Here is an 11,894-nt window from a genome sequence, read left to right as displayed (position 1 = left end):
GCCATCACCAATTTCATGAAGCGAGCAAGGTTTAACTCGCCAGGGGGTCTAAGACCTAGACCCCTTCCTCCTTTGGCTTGCACACTTTTGCCCATTTTAAGCGTGATAGTCCTACTTGCTGGGTTTCGGACCAAATGAAGTTTCGATGGCTTTTTCCCCTCCTTTATGCTTTGTCTCCGGCCATTTGTAGATTCCCATGTTATATCTTGGCATCTTTGTTGAGAATGGACTGTGCAAGGACCACTCTCCCCTGAAATGAAAGTAGCTTTCTGCCCCATCCACTTGCTCTTTTTGATCTTGTCAACTAGAATTTGCATCTTTGGATTGTGTGACCGTCCCTTGAAAAGTGGTACCCCAAGTATACTTCAGGGCAATGAACCTTCCTTTATGTCAAATAGCCATTCCACCTTTCTTCTTTTTGGTGTGCGTCATGCTTCAGAGGAACAACTGCTTTTTTCCTTATTGATGAGGTACATCCGGCCGCTAGTTGGTAAGCATTCGGGCATTCTCGCAACTATCTCGAGGCCTTTTAAACTTCCATTGGCTTAAAAGGATGATGTAGTCCCAAAAGCGGAGGGTGTGATGGAGAGTATGTATTCCTAACGAAAGCCATGGGGATGGATTACGCGGAAGTTTGGTAGATCTCACTACGCTTACGCTAAAGCATCCTCGATAATAGCAAATAGGGCGGTGATAGGAGATCCCCTTGTCGAAGTCCTCTGCCAGTACCAAAAAACCCACACGGTCCACCATTAATCATGATAGAGATCTTTGCACTACTAAGAATGTTCTTGATCATTTTCCGGAACTTTGTACTGAATCCAAATCTCTCCAGCACCATAAAGAGGAAATCCCAGCTTAGAGAATCAAATGCTTGAGAGATATCCAATTTGATGACGGCATTTCTACCCCGTCTTTTTATGTGCATATCATTCATGAGTTCTGAGGCCATTGCAATTGCCGTACTTCCTGTTCTTCCCTTCAGAAAACCATGTTGCTCACAGGAAATGATATTCATGACAATAGAGGTTAGCCGATTAGGCAAAAGTTTAGTAACAATCTCCATTGCATTCTTGCATTTCGGAATCAGCACCAGAAAGTTTGCGTTCATACCTTGCGGGATGTTGTGATCAGTGAAGAAAGCGGATGGCTCGACAAACATCCATGCTCACAATGCTCAACATTTCGGAAGAACATGCCTTGAAAGCCATCCGGACGGGTGAGCTTTGTGGATCCATACCCATGACGTATGCATTATTTCTCTCGGAAGATGCATTTTGTGAGTGTGTCATTTTGCTGATCTGAAACCTCCTGTGGGATAAGGTTCAAGAGCTCCTGGTTCCGTAGTACCGAGATGGCCGCAAACTTGGCTTTGTAGGCTTGCACCATGTACTCCTTGATAAGATCTTGGTCATGCAATATAGTACCTTCAGCTGTCTTGATCTCCGCAATAAAATATTTGGACTGCCGAATTCGTACTTTAGCCTGGAAATAAGTCGAATTTCTATCCCCTTCTAGCTCCTCTTTGATGCATGCTCTTTGTTTCCACATAGTGGCTTCCTGGTGCATGAGATTTGAAATGATTTTCTCCGTTTCCATTTCATCTAGATGTCGCTGACTCTCAAAGGGCTCCTGCTCTTGCTGTTTTTGGATGTCTTTGAGGGTTTTGTTTGCCTGGGCAATTTGATCTCTAGTGCCCCAGTAAGTATTTTTGTGCCAGGCCTTTAGAGTACTTTTGAGACGTCTGAGCTTATGCATGACGAGACGGATGGGGCCATCACACATTGGCTCGCTCCAGCTTTGCTTTACCATATGCATGAACTGATTGTGCTCGAGCCAGATCTTTCTAAACCGGAACGGAACATTTTCAGGCCTAGTGTCTTTAATGCACCATCCCATTACTGGAGAGTGGTCAGAAAACTTGCGTTGCAATATCTTGCATCTCCAGTTGGGATTCTCTAGCATCCAGCTGTTGCTAACGAGAGCTCTGTCGAGCTTTGCCAAAATCCGCTTCTTCCCTATTTGCCGAATACACCAGGAGAAGCTATGCCCCAGAGTGGCCGTGTCCAATAGAGCATTGTTATTTATGAAATCCACGAACTCATTCATTGCTTTTTGATTCGGATACCTTCCGCCTTTCTTCTCCGTTCTTGTGGTAATGGCGTTGAAGTCGCCAATTACAATCCAGGAAGTGTTTAGTGCACCAAAAACCCCAAGTTCTTCCCATAGTGCTCTTCGTTGTATGTAGAAGCATTTGGCATGTACAAAAGAAATTATATGCTGCTTCATACTTATAGTTATGTGCTGGTCATTATTTACAATGACATTCACCTCCATGTCATGCTTCCAGAAAACCCAGATATTCCCTGTTTTGCTATCCGAGTGGTTATGCGCAAAGTTATTGCTGTAGCCCCAGTTAAGCAGCCATGGAGGAGTCACGGTGGGGGCTATGAGAGGCTCGCCAAACCGATCAAGTCGGCTTGTATACGGATAATCTCTTCTAAGTATAACTTTGGAGATGTTCTTCGCATTCCTCGAACATTCGTAATCGAGCGTTAGATCATTGATTATGCGGAGTTATTTTTCCTCGCCCTTGTGGATGGAGGAGAGTACTCTGCAACATCCATTTTGGCTTATTCTTATACTTTACTATCATCGGCTGGTTCCTCACCTACTTGCCGTCATTCTCATCATCCGCTAAATCAGCCAGTTAATTGATCTCGAGAAAGGAATTAGCCTCATAGTTTAATTTGGCCCTGTTTTACGTCTCCCAAGGATGTAGGCTCATCTTGTCCATCGACATTGATGAAAGAGAGATCGATCCTTGGCTATTAAGCCCCTTTGTGCGAAGAGCTCTTGTCCCGCAAAGATGGATAATGGACGACTCTTTGTGTCGGTTCATCACCCCATTTAACCACGATCCTCGGTGAGTGAATTTGCCTCAACAGTCTCTTCATGGGTGAAGTTAGACACTATGTTTGAGGTAGGTCCATGAGCCAGAGGAGACGCAAAACTTTCACCCTCTGGCTGTGTGTTCACTATTTGTAATCCGACAGCCTCTTCAAGGTTTGCTCGAAAGTTGGACACAAAGATAGATGGTGATTCTTTTTGAAGGAGTGAGACTGGCATCCCCGCAACTTGCGATGCTGCTGCCGCTGATTTCGTATCCCCCTTTTTTGTCAGAGTTTCCATCCCTCTTGCCACTCCTAGCTCTTTCAGAGATACCTCTGTTTCAGACCTTGGTGCATCAGCCATCTTGCCTGGGGCGATTGGGCAAATCACAACATCCACCACTGATTTCTCAGCTCTGTTACCCACCTGAGCATACCTAGTCGTTGTTTTCGCAACTGCGGTAAGCACTTCCACACCCTCAGTATAGTCAAGCTCTTCCACGCCATTCAGAGTGGACTTCTCAGAAACCCCTCTAAGGCAAGATTTTTAGCTGTGTACCGCTCTTTAGCTCCCTTTGCAGCACCCCTCGATGCTGTGTTATCCACTGCAGTTTCTATCACACCTACTGTAACAGTCTCCTCTGCAGTAGATAACTCCACTACATTCCCCAAGTTACTCTCCGGATTTTTCTCTGTTGAGGCAATAGCAGTGTCCTCCACATGGTGTATCTCGTCCACTTCCAGCCCCGCAAACCGGTTTTGCGTCTGAACTTCGATGGACTTGTCTGAACTTTTCACTTTCCACAAAGACTCCCCTTGCTTGCTGGACTCTCCAGTGATCTTATTCTTTCCGTGACGTCTGCGTCTTTTACCTCCCATCTGTTCCAGAGGATGAGGTGGGGGTGTGGCATCTACGACCACCTCCTTGTCCTTGTTTCCATTGGATTTGTTGTGCCTCATATCATTTCTAAGTCTCCGGCATTCCGTTACTAAATGCCCCACATTTTTGCAATGTGTGCACATTTTGGTAGTTTGCCCACCTCGGCGGTTTTGAAGTTAGAAGACTTAGTAGTCGACATATATTTGATCCAGCGTTGGTTCCGATAGGTCTACGTCAACAAGAATGTTGGCATAGTAACCATACTCTCTATTGAGGGTTTTCTCATCAATTTGCATCGGATACCCCACTCCCGAGCAATCGACATCAAAGCCTCCGGCCCGGTATTCTGACCAAGTCCGGGCAATCTAATCTAAACCAGCCCATCGCGAGTGCTTTTGGTTGTCGGGATTGAAGTTCGTGGTCCATTGGTGATTCTCATAGGCATTTTGTCAAAGTCCCACGAGCCCGCCCAAACTCTATTTAAATCCTCGGCATTCAAAACCGGAGGAACGAGAAAACCTTTCCCGATGGGGGTGATCGACCATTCCCACGATGGCTTCCAAATTTGTGATGCAATGACTTCATTACTCTCTCCAGTGACACTTTTTTCAAGTCAATCCTTCCCACCAAATAGTGTTTACAAAAGGCCAAACCTTTTTCATAGGCTTTCTTTGGGATAGTGATTCTTTGGGTATTCCCCATCCCTCGGGGAATTGGCGGTTCACGGAATTCCACCGATTCTTAGAAGAAGTGCTTTGCGGCATCCGCATAAGAGACTCTTGTTGTCTCTGCTTGAACTGCGTCATCACTCTTCTCAGAGTGGGTTGACAGGTTATGTTGGGACAGTATGGCTGTCGACATCTTATTGGGTTGCTCAAATTCATACAGGTCCATGGTTCTAAGTCTTGTCAGAACACGCACTGTAGATCAGTGTGCGATTTCACCTGATAGACTATGGAACCTGCGAAAAGATGAAGTATAGAAGTAGCTCCAATTCTAATCCCAAGCTTTTGGAACTCACACTGTATTCAGTTGAGGATTTTACCCAGAAGCATATATCTAACCCTTCTTCCAGAACTCGCACTGTTAAGCAGTGGAGGATTTTACCTGAATAGGAAGGTTTTGTGTAGATGAAGAGATAAGTTGGTGAGTCTAAACTTTGTTTTTGCTAAAAGTGGCAAACTAGAGGAGCACTGAAGCTTTGAATTAGCTTAAGTTATCTCGCACCCTATCGCACCACAAATGGTCCCCATTGTACAGTTTATTCAATCACCATTTATTCAATCCACAACGATTACTGATTACTGATCACCATTTATTCAATCACCCTATCGCACCACAACGATTACTGATAAAGTATAAAACACTAGTTTTACCTACTCTTAACTATTTATGTTATGTTGAGAATTGTCCACTTAAGTTTAGAGTTTGCTTAGAGTTTAGAGTTTGCTTTAATGGGAACCATTTGTTGGGGTCTTGGTAGTAATATAACTTAAGTGGTTTCGTGATCATGTACACACCTTTCCTTTCCTTCCTCTTTTAGCAAGAAAATTTCAAGTTTCCCTCTCTTATCCGTCCCTTTACTAGTTTCCTTCTTTTTCTGGTAAAATCCTCCCACCGCACGATGTGAGTTCAGGAGGAAGAAGTCGAATCTAAGCTAGCGGTTGTTAGTTAAGACCAAGATGGGTATTTTCGGTTGGACAATTTGATTTTTCCGATGCTACAAGTAACAAATGGTGCGATTCATTCCTCTAGAGAGCAAGGTAATAATCCTTCGATGGTGAACAACGAGTATGAAAACACTTCAAAGAAAAATCCCCCCCGACCATTCAGATCTGAGATGGAGTTCTCTTTTCGGGGAGATAAGGTCAGTCCCCCGATACAACTCTCCAAAGATTTGATCTTGATATGATAGAGGGTGTTACCCAAGTACCTTTTGATCTGCGATGGAAAGGATTGAATGTGTGGAGATTATGTGGTGGTTTTTTCTGGAACAAAGGCGCCATATCGGTTGTAAGGGAAGCCTTGAAAAAAAAAAATGGAAAACAAAGGGTGATTCTGAGATGGTTGCGGATGCTAAATTGTTTTACTTTAAGTTTTCAATGAGGAAGATAAGAGGAAAGTATTGGAAAATTCTCCTATCTATATTGCAGGAAATGCTTCATTGTTACCCGGTGGACCACGGGATATTGAGAAGAGAAAAGATGAAAGTGAAAGCAATACCAATTTGGGCAAATCTGTACAATGTGCCGAAGGAGTTATGGACTGGGGAAGGGCTGGGATTCTTAGCCAGTCGAATAGGAGACCCCCAGAGAATGGATGAAGCTACAGCAACTAGGAAAAGACTCTTGTATGCTAGGGTTTGTGTTTTGGTAGAAATTGACTCAGAGTTACCTGAGACATTTGATATCAATATGGGAGGAGAGGATGTAAGAAAGATAGCAGTAGAATATGGGTGGATCCCAAAACTCTGCGATAATTGTAAGAGATTTGGACACAAAACAGATGGATGCTTCAGGAGGGGCAATAATCAAAGGATAGATCCTCGGGTGGAAGGTGGGGTGATCCCTAATGTGGAGGTGGAGGACATTGGAAACACTATAAATGAGATAGGGGAAATGCTGAGAGGGCAAAGTGATGATCTTTGTAGTCATAAGCGAGGAGAGCGGAAAAGCTTGACTATCCGAGGGCGTGGACAACACAGTAGGTAATCCTAATGAAGTCTCAATGGATGAGTTATGCTTGAATGTAATAGCAATTGGAAGTGAAGGGGTTCTAAGGAGCACTGATGAGTCATCGTGGTGGTGACCGAGAATGCAGAAGGACTAGTGGCTACGGACGAGACAACCCAACTGGTAGAGGGCTCTGAGGTGGTAGTCAATGCAACAAACATGATTCTGGATAAAATTGAGGGCTCAGAGATGGCAGTAGTGATAACAACCTCGAAGAAGAACCGAAAGTCGCCGCGAGGGAATGCATAAGGTTATGAGAGCGATAGTGATACTGAAATGAGTCAGAGTAATATGTTTGAGGCACTAGTTCCGTATGTGGAGGATAGACAGAGTGATGATATTCAGACAAACTCGAATCCCCTGATGCACTATGATCTAGAACAGAATGAATATAATAACCTCCTGGAAGCCACTAGAAATGGGGACTTAGAGGATGCAGAGCCATCAGAGGATGAAACCATCTACTTTAAGGATAAGAACAATATTCCACTGGCTGAATTACAATCTCCGGTTACTCCAAGGAGTGGTATTGAGACAAAGAACAAAGGAAAGAATACCAAGGAATCAAGTGGAAAGAAAAAACAAGGAAAGAAGAGCAGGGGGCGACCCAAGGGGTCAAAAAACAAACACCCAAAATTCTAAATGATAGGTCCTATTTGTATTTGGAATGTGAGGGGAGCTAATGATCTTTTAAAAGCAAAGGAAATCAATAAGGTGAGGGTAGATAAGAAGCTGTGTATCTTTGGACTACTGGAAACGAAAGTTAAGTATCCGAAGTATGATATCATTAGAAATATTTGCTGCCCTTCCTGGGAGCATACTAATAATTATGGCTGGAGTCAGTCAGGCAGAATTTGGGTTTGTTGGGATCCAAATGTTGTCAAAGTGGCTCTTTTAACAGTTTAGAACAGTTCATACATTGTAGAGTTACCTATCTTCTAGAAGCTGAAGAATTCTTACTCACTGTGGTATATGTGAGTAACGCACTACAAGAAAGGAGAGAGTTGTGGAATGAGGTGATAGACATACAAAAATCGATACATCAACCATGGTGCATAACAGGAGACTTCAATAACATTCTAACTGTAGATGAAAGATTAGGGGGAGAACCAATGCATCCGAATGAAGTGGCTGATTTTAAGATATGTCTTCAGAATGCGGGGCTGTCGGACATCAAATCTATGGGATTCTTTTATACTTGGTGGAATAAGTCCATTGGAACAGCTAGAACCATGTCGAGGATAGATAGATGCCTGGTTAATAATTTGTGTCTAACTCACTACCCACAAGTGTTAGCTGAATTTTTGCCGCAAGGGGTCTCGGATCACTCACCTATGCTCCTAACTTGGAATGACTTCTCTAAAAAACCCACCCCATTAAGATTTCGCAACTTTTGGGTTACTCAGCCAGAGTTCAAGAGTATGCTAGAGGAAGTCTGGGAAACATAAATTGTTAATAACCCGATGTACAAGTTGATCGCGAAACTTCAAGCCGCTAAAGGTAAGGATTCGACCATGGGCTCGGAGAAACTTCTCCAATCTCCATGAGCGAGTAAATGTAGCAAGACAGAAACTACAAGATGCTCAAGTTTTGCTCCAACACAAGTCTGATGATGTCGTGCTAGGAGAGGCAGAAAGGGAGGCCATGCAGAAATATATCAATCTCGCTAGAGCAGAAGCGATTGATATGGACCAGAAAGCTGAGGAAAAGTGGATGATTGATGGCGATAGATGCACAAGTTATTTCTTCAATTCATTGAAGGAAAAGATAGCTAAGAAAGGTATATGGACTATTGTCAATGAAAATGGGGAGACAGTCCATGGACAGGCAGAAGTGGCAGAGATTATTGTTGCCTACTTCACTAGGATGTTGGGCACTGCAGCAGCACCAGTTAGGGGAATAGAGTTCTTCATGGAGCTGAGAGTTCGGAACACTATAGCAGCGAATCTGTGTGAGGTTCTAGATGTCGAGGTGACGAGGACGAAGATAAGAAAGGCAATTTTTGATATGGAGAACAACAAAGTGCCGGGACCTGATGGGTTTAATCCATTTTTCTTCAAACGATCTTTGGGAAACATTGGGAGAGCGATGTCATAAGTGCAGTCCAGAATGTATTCAGAAACTTTAAGATGCCGCGGGGTATAAATGCTACTTTCTTGTGCCTCATTCCAAAGGTGAGCAACCCTACAAGAGTGGAAGATTTTCGCCCCATTGCACTGTGCAACACGATATACAAGTGTATATCCAAAGTAATCACTTCTAGAATGCAATTGGTGATTTCTGACCTTGTTCATGAGAATCAGTCTGCTTTTATCCCAGGGAGATCTATACAAGATAACATCCTCATGGCGCATGAAGTGTTAAGAGGGTACAATAGAAAACATGGTACGCCCAGATGTTCTATTAAACTAGATATCAGGAAAGCCTATGATATGGTCAGTTAGCAATCAATTCTCTATCTACTGGAGAGATTTGGCTTCCCCTTGAATATGCGTCGATGGATACAAATGTGTTTCAGCTCGCCATTCTATTCTATCTTGGTGAATGGGTCGCCGAAAGGTTTTTTTGCTGGAGGGAGAGGACTGAGACAGGGTGACCCCATGTCGCCATACCTATTTGTGATTGTCATGGAAATTCTGGGTATTGTAATCAGGGAAAGCATTGCTTCAAATCTCATGCACTACCATTCAAAATGCAAGAGATCTTTGTTGACTCATTTGGCATTCGCGGACGATGTTCTTATTTTTGCAAAGGGAAGTAGGCTCTATGAAGCTCTCGGGGAGTGTTTAGAGATCTTTAGTGAAGCGTCTGGCCTGAAAATGAATTCTCAAAAGACCACAATCATGACGGGTGCCATGGAGCAACAAGAAGCAACAGTTCTGGCTCAGATACTGGGGCTGGAATTAGTGAAACCACCAGTGAGATATCTTGGGCTCCCACTGTTTTCTGATCGACTGGGTATCAAAGACTGCCAACCTTTGATTGAGAGGATAACTGGTAGAATCAGGGATTGGAAAGCGAAACTTTTATCCTATGTAGGGCGACTACAACTGATTCTATCGGTCTTGAGTTCTCTAAACATCTATTGGGCTCGTACGTTCATTTTACCGTTAATGGTCCTTGAACAGGTGGAGAAGATATGCGCCACTTTTCTCTGGAGTGGGACAGAAGCAAAGAGATGCGTACATCAAGCAAGCTTGAGTACTATATGCAAAAAAAAGGAGGAAGGTGGCTTAGGCATAATGAATGTGAAAATATGGAATAAGGCTGCTCAGTGTGGGCTACTGTTTAAGATAGCAAGTAAAGACAGCAGTGTCTGGGTCAAATGGATTTGGGAGAATCAGTTGAGAAGTAAATACTTGTGGACCATGCCGATTCCAGCTGATTGTTCATGGTCATGGAGAAATATCTTGAAGTGTCGAAAAGAAGCAAGAGAGATGATTAGATACTCGATCGCAAATGGTGAAGACACGCTCCTCTTGCATGACATTTGGTGTGATAGTAGCCCTTTACTGAACAATCCTCACACGCAGTAGCAGAACTTCAGCTTCCTCTCAATGCAACAGTGAAGGAACTCGTGACAAATGGAGAGTGGAATAACACAGTGTACGAGTTGCAGTCTCACATACTCAGAGAGGATATCCTGAACACACCAGTTAATTGCCATCTTGCTGGAGACCGAGTGGTGTGGCTTCCTCATCATAGTGGGTCGTTCACATCAAACAGTGCATATCAAGCGTTAAGCAGGCAAAGAGAAAAAGTAAAGTGGCAGAGACTGGTATGGGGCCGACTGGTAATCCCTCGGCATTCTTTCACTTGTTGGCAATTGTTTTCCAACAGTCTATCTACCCAAGACAGGTTAGTACAAAAGAAGATACTCTCTCACTCTTCTTGTTGCTTGTGCCATCAAAGTAGGGAGTACTCCAATCACCTCTACTTTGAATGCATTTTCTCACGCGAGATCATCAATGGAATCAAAGAGATTTTGGGTATAGTTATGGATAGTAGGAATTCCAATAGAGAGTGGTTGTCTATCCTGAGATTGTGTAGGGGCTCGAGTTTGGTGGCTGAAATATATAAGAGCTTCATTTGTGCGGCGGTCGATGAAATTTGGAAGGAGCGAAATGCGCGAAGGTTTCAAAATCAGGAAAGGCCAGCATCAGTGGTTTTGAGAAGAATTCTAAGGAATATGAAAACCTACACGCAGGTACAAGTACTGGAAATGGAGGACACAAATGAAGCCAGAAGATTGGCTCAGGCTATCGGCATCCAGGTCAAGTTCCAAAGAGCGACACAATAGCAGTGTCAATGGACACCGCCAGAACAAGATCGCGTCAAGCTGAATACGGATGGGTCTGTGACAGGAGAAGGTACAGGGCATGATGGAGCAATCAGGAATTGCAAGGGGGAAGTTTTGGCAGCGTATTCTGGTAGTGGTGGTGAGCGATCAGTCCTGTTCCAGGAGCTAAAAGCTATAGAGGTTGGGCTGGGCAGATGCATAGAGATGGGTTTTGAGAATGTAGATGTATCGTTAGACTCTCTGGTAGCAATCCAAATGATAACAAAACTGGCTAAGCCTCCGTGGAACTGTCTCGATGTGCTAACACATATCCTAGAACTGTCGTCCAACTTTATAAATTGTTTTTTTACACATGTATATCGGGAGACCAATCGAGTCGCAGACCACCTTGCAGGACTCTCTAGTTCCCATGTAAGGGATATTTTGCATGTTGGTCCTCCTCTAGAGAAAGATTTACATAGGATTGTCAAGGAGGATGCAAATGGGTACCATATATGTAAGATTTAATTGATTAATGCAGGTAGGGTGCGCTTTAAAAAAAAAAAAAAAAAAAAAAAAAAAAAAAAAAAAAAACTATTTATGTTATGAATAAGTAAAACTAAAGCTTATTTATTGCTATATTATCAAAGTTATCTACTCTCAGTTATCATGAAATATGTGTAGTAGAGAATTTGTTCCACTCCTAGCTTGTTTAAATGTAAGTTTCCGCTAGTTTAATCGATTCTAACAAAACGAATGAGAGTAATGAATTAAATTATACTAATACGGTGATTGTAATTAATAAAGATGTTCTAACTTATACTATGGAAAATTGATACTAAGATGTGAATATGGAAAAGAGATTAGAGGGATTTGATTCTATTTGATGTATTCCTAATATGCTATTGTAGATTATTGCAATCCTAACCAAATAAGATTAAGTGTTTGATCCCTAATTACTCATGGCAATCTCTACCAACTAATAATTAGTATGTGAGGAAGTTCAACCCATTCTCATAGTAAATCAACTAACCTATTAGAGTGAAACTTTTAAAAGCAATAATCCTACTTAACACATCAAGTCTTCATCCTTCATCAAACCCCTCTAATGG

The 11,894-nt window shown here is 42.9% G+C and overlaps 2 protein-coding genes across 2 annotated transcripts; both read right to left on the bottom strand.

Moving 5' to 3' along the window:
• Positions 1-658: 658 nt before the first annotated feature.
• LOC147503034 (secreted RxLR effector protein 78-like) lies at positions 659-1,066 on the bottom strand. The gene has a single exon (XM_086604691.1). It carries the CDS (start codon positions 1,064-1,066, stop codon positions 659-661), a length of 408 nt encoding a protein of 135 aa, XP_086460817.1.
• Positions 1,067-1,254: 188 nt separating this feature from the next.
• Positions 1,255-2,337, bottom strand: LOC147503033 (uncharacterized). Its single transcript, XM_086604690.1, has one exon. It carries the CDS (start codon positions 2,335-2,337, stop codon positions 1,255-1,257), a length of 1,083 nt encoding a protein of 360 aa, XP_086460816.1.
• Positions 2,338-11,894: the final 9,557 nt, after the last annotated feature.

The sequence above is a fragment of the Coptis chinensis genome, chromosome 4 (assembly GCF_015680905.1).
Source record: "Coptis chinensis isolate HL-2020 chromosome 4, ASM1568090v1, whole genome shotgun sequence".
NCBI classification, from domain to species: Eukaryota; Viridiplantae; Streptophyta; class Magnoliopsida; order Ranunculales; family Ranunculaceae; genus Coptis; species Coptis chinensis.
This window is presented reverse-complemented; position numbering and strand designations above follow the sequence as displayed.

Excerpts from the sequence above, each read along its gene's own strand:
- LOC147503034 (XM_086604691.1), bottom strand. The coding sequence starts at position 1,066 with ATGGAGATTGTTACTAAACTTTTGCCTAATCGGCTAACCTCTATTGTC.
- LOC147503033 (XM_086604690.1), bottom strand. The coding sequence starts at position 2,337 with ATGGAGGTGAATGTCATTGTAAATAATGACCAGCACATAACTATAAGT.